Source organism: Chiloscyllium plagiosum, chromosome 3 (assembly GCF_004010195.1).
Source record: "Chiloscyllium plagiosum isolate BGI_BamShark_2017 chromosome 3, ASM401019v2, whole genome shotgun sequence".
Taxonomy (NCBI): domain Eukaryota; kingdom Metazoa; phylum Chordata; class Chondrichthyes; order Orectolobiformes; family Hemiscylliidae; genus Chiloscyllium; species Chiloscyllium plagiosum.
The window spans coordinates 118,700,794-118,716,707 of record NC_057712.1 but is presented as its reverse complement, the minus strand read 5'-3'; the positions used below and the strand labels follow the sequence as shown (position 1 = coordinate 118,716,707).

At 40.3% G+C, this 15,914-nt stretch overlaps 2 protein-coding genes across 6 annotated transcripts in view; one reads left to right on the top strand and one right to left on the bottom strand.

Moving 5' to 3' along the window:
* LOC122548478 (zinc finger CCCH domain-containing protein 6) overlaps positions 1-5,705 on the bottom strand; it is a 57,781-nt gene extending 52,076 nt beyond the window's left edge. For 2 of the 4 annotated variants that reach the window (XM_043687191.1, XM_043687194.1), the window contains exon 1: positions 5,203-5,705. In XM_043687191.1, coding sequence (XP_043543126.1) covers positions 5,203-5,297 — 95 coding nt within the window. In that variant the 5' untranslated portion in view covers positions 5,298-5,705. The remainder of the gene's footprint in view (positions 1-5,202) is intronic. The other 2 variants (XM_043687192.1, XM_043687193.1) reach the window with 2 other exon arrangements.
* A 133-nt stretch (positions 5,706-5,838) lies between these two features.
* LOC122548477 (ADP-ribose glycohydrolase OARD1-like) overlaps positions 5,839-15,914 on the top strand; it is a 27,223-nt gene continuing 17,147 nt past the window's right edge. Inside the window, exon 1 of one of the 2 annotated variants that reach the window (XM_043687189.1) lies at positions 5,839-5,991. The gene's annotated coding sequence lies outside the window, so the exon portion shown is untranslated. The remainder of the gene's footprint in view (positions 5,992-15,914) is intronic. The other variant, XM_043687190.1, reaches the window with a different exon arrangement.

The window sequence follows — 15,914 nt, the reverse complement described above, 5'->3', positions numbered from 1 at the left end:
ATTAAATACTGAATACAATACTGAAGAAAGATGAATTTTCATTTGACAGGCTATTCATCTCTTTAGTCTGAGTTCCATTTATTAAATGTTAAATTGCAGGATCTTGGGATGATTATTTCACCGTCAGTTCTGAAAACTAAGTTAAAACCTAAATTTTTAAAGAAAACTTACTGTCATTTTGATCAGCATTACGCTTAAAATTTTTTTAAAAATCAGAAATTGTGAAAGTGAACCAAAGCAATTAGGGCAGGACCATGAAAATAAATAAAATGATTCAGAAGGAAAGGGAAGCTACTAAATAAAAATATTAAATGGAAATTTCAGCAGCAGCAGGCACTGAGCATTATTAGCATGCATGAACAAGTCACAAGCAGAATGCTATGCTCCGGTGGGCAGTATTAATGTACAGTGTGTATTAACACCACAAAGTAAAACTTTAGAAACTTGCCTTTAACAAAGTTAATGTCCACCCACACAAATAAATTTTGGGGACACATGTATGCCAATGCACAAGTATTGAGCTAAATACTACTTATATTTTAAGTCAGATCATGAATTATATAAAAATCTTTTAAAACAGTGAGGTACAGTCCTACCCTAAAGCTAAGGGCAAAGTCTGTAAATGGATAAATGGTCAGGATCAAGTTTTTTACAGCATTCTCAAGACTGCATTTTGAGGCCCATAACTGTCATCATGTACTTTTATTTTACAAAATAAGTCAATTAATGCAGTAAATAATAATGTACCATTTGTACTAGCTTGCAGGTTTTACTGAACATTACAAATGCGAGAAAGTCTAATTTTGATCATTCTTCCCATTTATTCATCACTAATTTCAATACACAAATGGGTATAGCATTCTTTCAACCAAATCCAAGTGAAGCAGTATACTCTACTAAATTAATAAGGCTAGGTAATGTTAAGTACAGGTTTTTGTAGATTTAAAAGGAAGATATTCATGCAAAGCTACCTTTGTTAGAAATTTACAAAGTTATACTGTATTAGTATTTTGTCAAAAGGACAATAGTCTGTTTTTGTTCTCCAGCCAAACTAGAGCTATAAAAGTTCACCTCATTGTAACTCTTCCTCTTTGTCTCAGTAACTAGTCTGCGCTAGTTACTAACCCACTAAAGGACAATTAAGATCTGTGGAATTATTATCTGTGGGCTGCTGAAGCCGGATCATTAACTGCATTCAAGGCTGAGATAAACAGATGTTTAAATCAGTAAAGGAATTGAGGGTTATGGGGAAAAGTCAGTAGAGTTGAGAATCAGATCAGCCATGAGCTCAGTGGATGGTGAAGTAGACTCAATGGGCTGAATGGCCTACTTCTACACCTTATCAAAGAAAACCACATCCTATCACTCAATAGTATAATGTTGTCAGACTCCATCACCATTTCACTCCGAAGACAAGTATAATTTAAGACATTTCTGCCAGTGAAGACCTAGTGGTAAACCCATGACTCTGTAACGTTAAGTACAAGGGCAAAGAATTATTTAGCAAACCTAATGGTAGATCCATAATCAAGTCGCAACAGTTCCAAAACATTTCCAAAACAAATACCTATCTTAGACTGAGCAGGAATTTCCAGCTTTCAGCTTACCTATGGTTGATTCTTTGGGAATGACCAGTGAAAAGATATTACAGCAGATGACTCTTGTTAAAAAGCTAACATCTGCACAAATTCAATAGAACAAATGATGTTCTTCTGCACTTTATTTCTCTAACTGCAATTCATTAAGTAATGGCTTCTTACCACATATCCACCAAATATTTAGCAACAAATATATGAGGAAATATGGTGAAAGGGAATATGATTTCCCAAATTATGTGCTGCCTTTTAACAGTGAGTCAGAAATGACACTGACATATCAAATTTAATAGGATGTCTCTTCTTCAAAAGTGAAACATTTGTAAAAGGAATTATGAACGTTCGTTACATTTAGTAGTGATGTCAATAACAAAAGAGCTAAAAGATGCGTTCTTTCATCCCCTTGACTTGAAATCAGAGCAAAATATTTAATTCCCAACTGGCTTGAGAAATAAAGGGCTTGCAATATCATATCAGTGGGTATTAAGATTCAAAGATAGGACATTAGTCACATGCAAGCCAGACATGGAATGGTAGTTTCATTTCTCTTCAGACAACGAACCAATATTGTTTTTAATAATTATCTGGCAGTTTTCATGATCATCGTTCAATGCTCGAAATTGAGATCGAGCAAATATAACTGCTTTGAACTCAAAGTCTACCTGATAGTTAAACTCTCACCACATAAACACCCCAAGAAACTGATCGGCCATTTAGCAGCACCATGCATCTCCATCATTCAACAAGGTCACAGCTGAAACTCCACTTTCTTGCACGTTTGCCATAACCTGACTCCACTGCTAATGAAACATCTGTTGAACTCGGTCTACAATATATTCAAAGTGTCAAAAAACCAAGGCTCACTGACAATTCCAAAAACATAGCCCTCTTAGAAAATCAATTCTCCTAATTGCCAAAATGTGAGACCCTATATTTTGGAAGTACATCCTCAAGCTCTAGATTCCCTCAGAAAGGGAAGTATCCCCTGAATACCTACACTGCTTCAATAAGATCAATCCTCATTCTTCTAGTCTACAATTCATCCCAGGAGTCAAGCTAGTAAATCTCCACTGAATTGCTCCAATGCAAGTCTGTGCTTCGTCAATTAATGACAGCAAACTGCTGACAATGCAAGCTCTCAAATACCCCCACAGTTGTAGTAGGCAGTGTAGAGTTCTTTATACAGCATCACCCTTGAATTAAAGGGCAATATTCCATTTGCCCATGTGCTCAAAGGAGAGTCATTGTAATTGAAATATTAACATAAAAAACATAGAATATAGAACAATACAACACAGAACAGGCCCTTCGGCCCACGATGTTGTGCCGAACATTTGTCCTAGCTTAAGCACCTATCCATGTACCTATCCAATTGCCGCTTAAAAGGTCACCAATGATTCTGACTCTGCCACGCCCACAGGCAGACATTCCATGGCCCCACCACTCTCTGGGTAAAGAACCTACCCCTGACATCCCCCCTCTACCTTCCACCCTTCACCTTAAATTTATGTCCCCTTGTAACACTCTGTTGTACCCGGGGAGAAAGTCTCTGACTGTCTACTCTATCTATTCCTCTGATCATCTTATAAACCTCTATCAAGTCACCCCTCATCCTTCGCCATTCCAACGAGAAAAGGCCTAGCACTCTCAACCTATCCTCGTACGACCTATTCTCCATTCCAGGCAACATCCTGGTAAATCTCCTCTGCGCCCTCTCCAAAGCTTCCACATCTTTCCTAAAGTGAGGCGACCAGAACTGCACACAGTACACGAATGTGGCCTTACCAAGGTCCTGTACAGCTGCAACATTACCTCACAACTCTTGAATTCAATCCCTCTGCTAATGAACGCTAAATTAATTGAGAGAAATTAATTGATTTCTCTCCAAAGATGCTGCTGGGCCTGCAGAATTTTTCCAGCAATTTCTGTTTTTGATTCTATTTTTGCCTTCCTTACTTGCTGGACATGTATTTTAACTTTTTGTGATACATATACAAGGACACCCAAATCCCTCTATACTATAGTATTCTTTCTTCACTTAAATAGTACATTTTATTCTTTGCCAGTCACAAAATTGAATTACTACACATAACTTTTGGAGTTCTGAATTATCACTGGATAATCAGATTCAAAGTACATTCATGATCAAAACAGAATCGTATTCAGAGCACCAACCCTTGCTCTCATCATTCAGGAACTTTCCAAATTAGTATCCCAGAATGTTGGGGAGACTCGATAACATGCTGTAGGACTCTATGACTTATTATAATGAGGAACAAATGAATGGCTATTCTTTTAGATTGCAGATGGTGAAACTCAAATGTAGATTTTGTGCCAGCTGCAAAAAAAACCTATCAACTACCCTTACATAAAACAATGATCAAATGCTACAATAAACTACTGATTGCTTTGAAATTATACTAGTCTAACACTAATCCTTTGGAAAAAAAGAGTCAATATTCCAAATCTATGCCTAATGTTAAAATTACTCACTGAACCTCATTATCTTCACATCTGGGGGATGCAAAAAAAAATTACTTCTGTGGCTATACTGCCAAGGTCCCAGTCTGTTGTCTGCACTAGAGTATTAATCAAGTACAGAAGTGTACTCAATTGTGTTAGTACCAAACAAGCGCAGACTAGGTTTAAATGCATAAGATCTGCAAATATATTTAAACAAGTAATACGCATTATTTAAAAGTTTGAAATAAATGTATAAAGTTATTTCGGTACCGAATTAGTAGTTGTCTTTTGAACTAAGTTTCCCTTCACTTTTGAAACAACGAACTTGCTCTTGGGCTTTTTTTAGCGCTGCTATAAATATTACTGTGACAAGTTCATGTAACAGTTTTGAGTGCAAACATTGTATTATCATTTTTTTAAAAAAATCGAGGTGAAAGGATAATGTTCGAATCATTTAGCTTTACCGACTTTTTTTAAAAACCCACATGATGGTGCTTGTTTTTTTGGCAATTAGTTTTTTGGAAAGGGACTTCTTTGTTCTGTGCTCATGGGTATTTCTGTGGTGGCAACAAACTGAACGTTAACATGTCGGTCACGCCATTGATTTACATAAAGATTCATTGCCAAAATGGAGGCTAAAATCCGATGAGACATGAAACCGGATCCAACCCGACTTCGAGAAGAGGTTTCACGGGCCCGAAAATTAAGACTAAAACATTCAACCTCGTTACTACTTATAAATCAAATGGTTTCCTAAAATAAATAAAGGAATGGTTTCTTCCCTGTTTTGATAAAACTTACCACGCTGAGCAGTGTTCTTTTTTTTAAAAAAAAGTGGAATGATTTTTTTTTCCTTTTTTTTAAAAAGCCAAGCATGCACACGTTTTAACTGTTGATTTTTTTTTAAAAAAGGGCGAGTGAAAGCCCTCCCAAGCAAAACATTTAATCTACAGAGAATAGAAAGAGAGAAATACAAATTGTATAGTATTCACCTCCCATGAACTGATTTTTTTTCGAAAGAAAAATGTTAAAAATTAAAACAGGTAGAGATAGAAAAGAGAGAGAGAGCGAAAGAATGGCAATGTTAAACTTATTTTTAAAAAAATAATTTTAGAATGGTTGATATATAAGAATGTTACTCGACCTTTCGTTCCCTGCAAGCTCAGACTCTGTCATGTTTAGAACATCATTTTTGTCAACTGGGGTTGGGGGGTTGGAGAAAAGGCTTTCAAAAGCCATTTTTCCCCACACAACAGTACAAGACTGATAGAGAATGTCTCACTGAGACGTTGCTGGTGTGACTGTTGATAAAAATAAATAAATAAAAATCTCACGGTAAATTTGATGAGAACAGATTTTTCTCTTTTTTTTAAGAAAAAAACACAAGAGCGTTCAATCTTACGCGAATTCTTATTTGGTTAAACTGTTTGCGTATTGGTTCTAAAGAGTTTGATACCCCTCTTTTTCCGCCGGTTTTGTTCTTGGTGATTTTGGTTGGCGAGAGCAAAAAAAAAGGAAAATTTTCACACGCTGTGGTTATTCCTCACAAACATGGCGCTCGACGCTTTCTAGTGCAGCGATGGTGACAGGGTTCTCTACCGATTTTACACAGAGGAAACGAATGAGCCCTCGCCCGCGCCTCAACCTAACCTGATACCTACGGAATACCGCCCCCTCCCCTTTACCATTGGCTACATGGCATTGATAGGCAGCTACACATCCTGAAGTAAATAGAGAGGCTCCCCGCTTCCCATTGGTTAATAGATATGTCAGTCTGTGGGAGACGGGTTAGCTAGTTCCGGTAAGCAGGTTCGGTTGACGCCAAGCTCGGAGGACGTTTCTGGAAGAAGCAGGGAAATAAAAGAGTGCGCGCGGGCGCAGAGGGGGAAGTTTGTCGCGGATTGATATTGATAGGCGAGCTGCGGTTATTTAGGTACGTGGGTGGGGTCAATTTAACTAAACCTAAATCTGTTTCCTTTTTGAGTTGTTCGCAACTTCGAATTCGGTGTGTTTTCGTTTGTTTTTAAAGAAATTAGAGCATTTTGCCAGTGATTCCAACACTTTTGAATTATGAGCGATGTTCAGCGACGCTATTCATTCCGAAAACGCACTTGAAATTATCCGAGAAAAGGCGCTGACAGGAAATGGAAATATTTATTTAATTCGCAGCTTTTTTATTACCCAAATCGGGGAGTGTAAAGTTCAGTTTTCTTTTACTGTTTTACGTGTTGGTGAAAGGGCATATATCCTGTTGGTAGACCATGATATCGTATTTTTTTTGTCGATATTTCCCCAGCAGATAAGTTAACAATGATGAAATAAATGAGGAACGTTGCGCAATTAATGGCAACGTGGAATGTTTGTTACCAGGACACTCGTCTATAAAGTCGCTTCTGGCTCAGAATAGACTCAAACGGTGCAGATAGCTTTGAAATCTCATACCCAACAGAGACAGGTCATTCGGCCCCTCGAGCCTGTACTGCTATTAATAAGATTATTTCTGATAAAGTCAGAGATGTACAGCATGGAAACAGACCCTTTGGTCCAACTTGTCTATGAGCAGATATTCTAAATTAATCTCATTCCATTTGCCAGCACTTGGCCCATACCCCTCTTAAACCCTTCTTATTCATTCACCAGTCCAGATGCCTTCTAAATGTTGTAATTGTACCAAAATCCACCACTTTCTCTGGCAGCTCATTGCATACATGTACCACTTCCTGTATGAAAAAGTTGCCTCTCTTTATAAAAAAAAAAGTCCCTTTTTAAAATTTCTCCCCTCTTGCCCTATACTTATGCCCTCTAGGTTCTGGGTGTACCCCCATCACAGGGAAAAGCCCTTGCCTGTTTACCAATCGATGCCCCTCTACTTCTCAGCCTCAGATGATCCAGGGAAAACAGTGCCAGCCTGTTCATCCTCTCCCCAAAGCTCAAACCCTCCAGCCCTGGTGATATCTTTGTAAATCTTTTCTGAACCCTTTCAAGTTTCACAACATTCTCCGTAGAGGAGGGAAACCAGAATTGCACGCAATATTCCAAAAATGGCCTAACCACAACGTGACCTCCCAACTCCTATAACTCAATGCTGTGACCAATAAAGGAAAGCATGCCAAACAGCTGCTTCACTATCCTGCCCGACCTGTGACTCAACTTTCAAGGAACTATGAATCTGCGTTCCAAGGTCTCTTTATAGAGTCATTAGAGATGGTACAACACAGAAACAGACCCTTCAGTCCAACTCGTCCATACCAGATATCCCAGCCCATATCCCTCCAAACTCTTCCTATTCATATAACCATCCAGATGCCTTTTAAATGTTGCGGTTGTACTAGCCTCCACCACTTCCTCTAGCAGCCCATTCCACACACTCATCGCCCTCTGTGTGAAAAGGTTGCCCCTTAGGTCTCTTTTGTATCTTTCCCCCTCTCACCCTAAAGCTATGCCCTGTAGTTCTGGACCACCTCCCTCCCCCAGGTAAAAGACATTTTCTATTTACCCTATCCATGCCCCTCATGATTTTATAAACCTCTATAAGGTCACCCCTCCGCCTCTAATGCTCCAGTGAAAACAGCCCTAGCCTATTCAACCTCTCCTTATAGCTCAAATCTTCGAACCCTGGTAACATCCTTGTAAATCTGTTCTGAACCCTTTCAAGTTTCACAACATCCTTCCAATAGGAAGGAGACCAGAATTGCAAGCAATATTCCTACAGTGGCCTAATCAATATCCTGTCTAGCTGCAACATGACCTCCCAACTCCTGTACTCAATACTCTGACCAATAAAGCAAAGCATACCAAACGCTTTCTTCACTATCCTATCTAACTGCGACTCTACATTCGAGGAGCTATGAACTTGCACTCCAAGGTCTTTTGTTCAGCAACACTCCCCAAGACCTTACCATGAAGTATATAAGATCTGTGGTCTAACTTCATATATCTGCCTTTTGACCCATATCTCTTTAATACCTTTTGCATAACAGAAAAAAATTATCTCTGTTAAAATCAACTGATCTAGAATCCATTTCCTATTTGAAAGAGCTACTACTGTGTGTATGTATAGAAGTGCTTCCTAATATCTTTATTGAATTGTCTGGCACTAATTCCCATTATGCTCCATAGTTCTAGAATCTTATATTTTTTAAAATTCTCCCTTGAGAGTACTGGTCTCTCTACTGAGTGAGATTTATTTGAGGGAAATTGCCACCCTGGTGGATTTCACTTTCTACTGTTTGACCAGAATTATTCAAGATTTGAATGTATGCATTCTTATCCCTCACCTGGACATTTCTCTTGTTGGGGTGAAAAATATTACTTTCTATTCTTCTGAATTGAAGTGTGTAACTCAGCACTTGCAATTGATTCTCATTCACCATCTTCAGATCTGTTCTTCTCACCAGAATATTCCTATGATTTGGTTTTGATTCTTTTAATTTCCATTGACCAAAAACTGCACTGAACAACCATAAAGTCAAATAAAGCCAAAGAGTGATTCAGAGGCTAGAAATCATGTAATCAGTACCACACCTTTTGACTCCCCAGAGTCTGTCCACCACCTACAAGTCACAAGTTTGGTATACTCTCCATTTCCCTGAATGAATGCAGCTCCAATAACATTCAAGAAGCTTGATCTCTAGAACAAGGCAGCCCACTTAATTGATACCACATCCACAAACACCAACACATTCACTGGTAGTAGTGTGTATCATCCACAAGATCCACTGCCAGGCTCTTTAGACAGCACCTTCCAAACACAGTCATTGCGTGTCAAAGGACAAGGGCAGCAGATACATGGTACTGCCACCACCTACAAATTCACCTCCAATCTACTGGCCATTCAGACTTGGAAAATATATTGCCTTTCCTCAATTTCACTGAGTTAAAAATCCTGGAATTCCCTTCTTTAATGGCATTGTGGGCATGCTTACATCAAACGGATTGTAGCATTTAAGAAGGCACGGTGGCTCAGTGGTTAGCACTGCTGTCTCACAGTACCAGGGACTCTGGTTCAATTTCAGTCTCTGGTGACTGCATGGAGTTTGCACATTCTCCCCCTGTCTGCGTGGGTTTCCTACCACAATCCAAAGATGTGCAGTTAGGTGAATTGGCCGTGCTAAATTGCCCATTGTGTTCAGAGATATGTAGGTTAGGTGCATTAGTCAGGGGTAAATATAGGATAATAGGGTAGGGGAATGGGTCTGGGTGGGTTACTCTTCGGACGGTTAGTGTGGACTTGTTGGGCCGAAGGGCCTGTTTCCACACAGTGGGGATTCTATTCTATTCTAAGGCAGCTTGCCATGGTCTTGAGGTAAGAAAGGATGGACAATAAATACTACCCAACCAGCAACATGCATACTCTGGGAGTAGAACAAATTAAATCTGTTAATGGGATGTGGGTGTTGCTGGCAAGGCCAGCATTTATTGCCCAGCATTTATTTTTCAGAGGGCAGTTATGAGTCAACCACAATTGCTATTGTCTGGAGTCACATCAGCAGATTTCCTTACCCAAAAGACATTACTGAACCCGATGAGTTGTTATGGCAATCAACAGTGGTTACAAGATTGCCATTAGACTTCTTAAGTTCTAGATTTTGATTTATAATTTCATTATCTGCCTTGATTAGATTTAACCCAGGTACCGAGGACATGAGCATGGGGTTCTGGATTACTAGCTCTGTGACATTAACATCACACCATAACCTTCCCGGTTCCTAATTTTAACAGTGGAGGATTCAGGGGTACTAACGTCATTGAATGCCAAATTTAAATTTTCACTCACCTGAAGATGGCCATTTCTTGGTATTTGGAACATAGAACATTACAGTGTAGTACAGGCCCTTCAGCTCTCGATGGTTTCATAGATCTATGAAACCAATCTGAAGCTCATTCAACCTAAACTATTCCATTTTCATCCATATGTTTATCCAGTGACCATTTAAATGCTTTTAAAGTTGGCGGGTCTACTACTGTTGCAGGCAGGATATTCCACGCCCTTACTATTCTGAGTAAAGAAACTACCTCTGACCTCTCTGATATCTATCACCCCTCAATTTAAAGTTATGTCCCCTTGTGCTAGCCATCCTCGTCTGAGGAAAAAGGCTCTTACTGTCCACCCTATCTAACCCTCTTATGTCTCCAAGTCACCTCTCAACCTTTTTTCTTTCTTGCAAAAACAGCCTTAAGTCCCTCAGTCTTTCCTCATAAGACCTTTCCTCTATAACAGGCAAAATCTTGGTAAATTAACTCTGCACCCTTTCCAATACTTTCATGTCCTTCGTATAATGCGGTGACCAGAACTGTATCCAGTACTCCAAGTGCAGCTGCACCAGAGTTTTGTACAGCTGCAACATGATTTCATGGCTCCAAAACTCAATTCCTCTACCAATAAAAGCTAACACCATATGCTGAGTTAACAACACTATCAACCTGGGTGGCAACTTTCAGCGATATATGTACATGGACACCAAGATCTCTCTGCTCATCTACACTGCCAAGAATCTTACTATTAGTCCAATACTCTGTATTCCTGTTACTCCTTCCAAAGTGAATCACCTTACACTTTTCATCATTAAGCTCCATTTGCCATCTCTCAGCCCAGCTCTGCAGTTTATCTATGTCCCTCTGTAACCTGCAATATCCTTTGGCACTATCCACAACTCTACCAACCTTAGTGGCATCCACAAATTTACTAACATATCCTTCTATGCCCTTATCCAGGTCATTTATAAAAATGGCAAACAAGTGGCCCCAGATCCTTGTACACTAGTAGTAACTGAACTCCAGGATGAACATTTCCTATCAACCACCACCCTCTCTTCTTTCAGCTAGCCAATTTCTGATCTAAGCCACTAAATCACCCTCCATCCCATGCCTCTGTATTTTCTGCAATAGCCTATCATGGGGAACCTTACCAAATGCTTTACTGAAATCTATATACTCTAGTCAACCAATTTACCCTCATACACCTATTTGGTCCCTTCTCAAAGAACTGAGGTTAGTGAGGCACAACCTACCCCTCACAAAAACGTGTTGGCTATCCCTCATTAAATTATTCCTTTCTAGATGATTATAAATCCTTTCCAACACTTGACCCACAACTGAAGTAAGACTCACTGGTCTATAATTAACAGGGTTGTTCCTATTCCCCTCCTTGAACAGAATGGGACAACATTTGTTATCTTTCAGTCTTCTGACACTATTTCTGTCAACAAGGATGACATAAAGATCAAAGCCCAAGGTTCTACAATCTCCTCCTTTGCTTCTCAGAGAATCCTAGGATAAATCGCATCCGGCCCAGGGGACTTAACTATTTTCACACTATCCAGAATTGCTAACACCTCCTTGTGAATCTTAATCCTGTCCAATCTAATAGCCTATATCTCAGTATTCTCCTCGACAATATTGTCTTTTTCCAGTGTGAATACCTCCGAAAAATATTCATTTAGTGCCTCTTATACCTCCTCTGACTCCACGCACAACTTCCCACTACTATCCTTGACTGGCCCCAATCTTACTGTTGTCATTCTTCTATTCCTGACATACCAATAGAAAGCTTTAAGTTTCTCCTTGATCCTACTTGCCAAAGACTTCTCACGTCCTCTCCTGGCTCTTCTCAGCTCTCTCTTTAGGTCCTTCCTGGTTAACTCTCAAGCGCCCTAACTGAGCCTTCATATCTCATCCTCACATAAGCCTCCTTTCTCTTGACTAGCAATTCAACATATATGGCTAAATGTCACTTGTCAGCCCAAGATTTATATTGTCTCGGTTGATAAATATGAAATGGATGTCTTCAGCATGAGGAGTTGTGAATGGTGCTGAATGACATGCAATTGAATCAAATATTCCCAGCTTTGATCTTAACGATGGTCATTGATGAAGCAACTGAAGTTGTTTGGTCCTAGGACACTATCCTGAGGGACTCTTCAAGCCGTGTATCAGGGTTTGCAAGGATTGACCTAGATTGCAACCTATTTCCCTTGCACTACATGTGACACTATTCTCCCTCTCATTGTCCACCCACCAAAAAAGGCATTTCCATTGACTCCAATTTTGGCCTCCTCGATACCACTGAAACAATCATAGTGAAAAGGGGCTATCGGTTTTAACTTTCATCATTTGACTTCAATACTGGAGACCAAATTGCTGCTATGGCCACCTGATAAGCTCAGGCAACCCACGTGGAATGTACAAAACCAATTGCATTCAAAGTGTGTTTTAATAAAGATCCTGAAATACTGTAAGATGGCAGTAAGTTTTCATCTCTCATATTATTCTCATTTGCATGACAAATTTGTGTTGAGAGATGAAAGGTTGTCCGTACCTGTCCAGCTTGGAATGAAACCAGGCATGCACACCAGAGTCTAGAAAGAAACAGTAGCCTTTAAGCACCAAGGCTGACAAAAATCAACGTGGTCTGGTAATAGCAAAAATATTGAAAGCTCCAAGGTCAGGAGCTAGCTGATGAAAACTAACTTGGACTAACCAAATCTTTTCCCTAGGAATTCCAGGATATATATACAACTTTTGATATTACTGAAAGCCAATTTCTCTCTCCTCTGATTATAACACTTCACTGGGTCAACATGCTGTCTTGATGTCAGGGACAAAGTTCTCCCCTTCCTGTAGAGTTCACCTCTTCTGTTCATTTTCTGATCTCATGTAGTGAGACCAGGAGCTCAGGAACACTCAACTGATCCAGCAGGGCCAATCAGCAGGTTACTGCTGAACAAATACCACTTGCTAGTATTGTTGACTGCCCTTTTTCATTACTTTGATCACAAGTAGATTATTAGGATACATGCAATCTGTCCTGCTTTTGTGGACTAGATGTACTTGGGCACATTACTGGGTAAGTGCCAGTCCAGTTGATGTACTGGAATAATTTGGCGAGGGAAGTAGCCAGTTCTGGATCATGCCTTCAATGCCAATTCTAGAATGCTGTCAGGGTTTACAACTTTTGCAATATCCAGTGCCTTAATCTGCTTATGTGGCTTGAGTGAATCTAATTGGTAGAAGCCTGGGATCTATGATGCTTGGTACCTCACGGGGCTGAAAAGGATCATCTACTCAGTACCTCAATGCCAACAGTCAGCAGATTGTGTAAATACTTCAGTCTTTTCTGTTGCATTATGCTACATTCCTCCGTCACATTGTAATATGTGTATCATCCTCCCATAAGTTGTTTAATTGTCCACCACCATTCACAACTAGACTCTGCAGTCTTGCCACATCCACATCTCTTGGTTGTGGATTGTATGGCTCTGTTATCATATGCTGCTTCCACTGTTAAGCATGCAAGGAGCTTCACCCAGTTGAAACCTTATTTTAGGTGTACCTGTTGCTGCACCTGGAATGCCTTCCTGAAGTCTTTCTGCATCCGGGTTGGTCCCCTGGCTTGGTGGAGTGAGAGATTGCAAAATCATGAGATTACAGTTTGTGATTGAATAGACATCTGCTGTCAATAGATTACAGTGCCTCCAGTTATGAAGTGATGGACCTGCTTGAAATCTAAATTGATTTTTAGCATGGTGATTTTTCCACAAAACGTGGAAAATATCCTCACGGCGAAGATGAACTTTGTCTCCCCAAGAGCTATGCAATGATTACTGTTGTCAACATAGGAACATACATGTGTGACAAGTAGATTGGTGAGAGTGAAGTCATTCTGGTTTTGCTTTCTTTTTTGCTCCCCTCACTGCCTGCTGAAGATCCACCCAGTCTAGCAGCTGTATCTATTAGGGCTTAATCAGTCGTGCTGCTTCTGAGTCATTCTTAGCAATGGACATTGAAGTCTTCTGTCCAGAGCATGTCATGGGCCCTTGCCATTCTCAGTGTTTCCACTATTTAGTGTTCAATATGAGTACTGATTTTCATTAGTCATGTGACCGGGTTGGGGAAAATAGGAGGTAGGAATTAGCAAGAGGTTTCCTTGCCCATGTTTGACTTGATGCCAAGACTTTTTTTTAGATTAGATTAGAGTCATTCTTAGCAATGGACATTGAAGTCTTCTGTCCAGAGCATGTCATGGGCCCTTGCCATTCTCAGTGTTTCCACTATTTAGTGTTCAATATGAGTACTGATTGTCATTAGTCATGTGACCGGGTTGGGAAAATAGGAGGTAGGAATTAGCAAGAGGTTTCTTTGCCCATGTTTGACTTGATGCCAAGACTTTTTTTTTAGATTAGATTACTTAGTGTGGAAACAGGCCCTTCGGCCCAACAAGTCCACACTGACCTGCCGAAGCGTAACCCACCCATACCCCTACATTTACCCCTTACCTAACACTACGGGCAATTTAGCATGGTCAATTCACCTGACCTGCACATCTTTGGACTGTGGGAGGAAACCGGAGCACCCGGAGGAAACCCACGCAGACACTGGGAGAACGTGCAAACTCCACACAGTCAGTCACCTGAGGCGGGAATTGAACCCGGGTCACTGACGTTGCGAGGCAGCAGTGCTAACCACTGTACCACCGTGCCGCCCACTTTATTAGCTCTAGAGTAAATGATGAGATGACCCAGGGCAACTCCCTCATGACTATGTCATCATGCTGACACCTGCCTTTGTGACAGGATGTACCAGGTGATGATGGTGTCTAGGACATTGTATATTAGATGTGATTCATGAGTACGTTTTAGGCTGTTGCGTGAGGTCTGTGGGACAGCTATCCCAATTTGTTAAAAATTTCCCAAGTGTTGTTGGAATTTGCAAGGTTGAAAAGGCTGAGTTTGCCATTGCCATTTCAATGTTAATGTCAGGCAGCCAGGCTAATTTCATGTCTTTTCATGCCATCCCATCTCATGTGAGTCATAAGGTTTGACAACAGAGATGACTACTATGACTGAAGATATGTTCGTTTTGGAGCTATCTTTGCTGAAAGATATGTGCTTTGAGAGAATAGCATTGCCAGACATTGTAGAATATGTTATAAGCATTATAGTAATGGGAAAGGTGATGGCCTAATGGTATTATGGCTTACTGTTCATCCAGAGACCCAGGTAATACTCTGGGGACCTGGGTTCAAATCCTACCATGGCAGATGGTGGAATTCGAATTCAATAAAAATCTGGAATAAGTAGTCTCATGATGACCATATTGATTGTCTGGAAAAGCCCATCTGATTCACTAACACCATTTAAGGAAGGAAACTGCCATCTCTACCTGGTCTAACCTACATTTGACTCCACATCCATAGTAATGTGGTTGACTCTTAATGCCCTCTGGACAACAAATGCTGGCCTAGTTGCTGATGCCCTCCTCCTGTAATTAATTTTTTTTAAAAATTTTCATTTCAAAGAAATCTTCAGCCTGTCTGAGCTGGTGCACACACACAACAGTACATTCAGGAGTTTCACAAACTCCTGTTTACTTTGCCAAGGATGTGTATGGGTGGGTTTCGCTTCGGCGGGTCGGTGTGGACTTGTTGGGCCGAAGGGCCTGTTTCCACACTGTAAGTAATCTAATCTAAAAAAAAATCTTCAGCCTGTCTGAGCTGGTGCACACACACAACAGTACATTCAGGATGTTTCACAAACTCCTGTTTACTTTGCCAAGGATGTAACTTTTAGCACAAGAGTAAATATTCCTGACCATGAGAATGTGTGGGATCTCATGCCACATCTAAATAACTGAAGTAAAGAACTATCCTTGAAAAGAATAAAGCTAAGGGATGGCCTTCTAGACTAGGAACTGGAAAGGAAGTAAAAACAATGACTGCAGATGCCGGAAACCAGATTCTGAATTGGTGGTGCTGGAAGAGCACAGCAGTTCAGGCAGCATCCAAGGAGCAGCAAAATCGACGTTTCGGGCAAAAGCCCTTCATCAGGAATAAAGGCAGAGAGTCTGAAGCATGGAGAG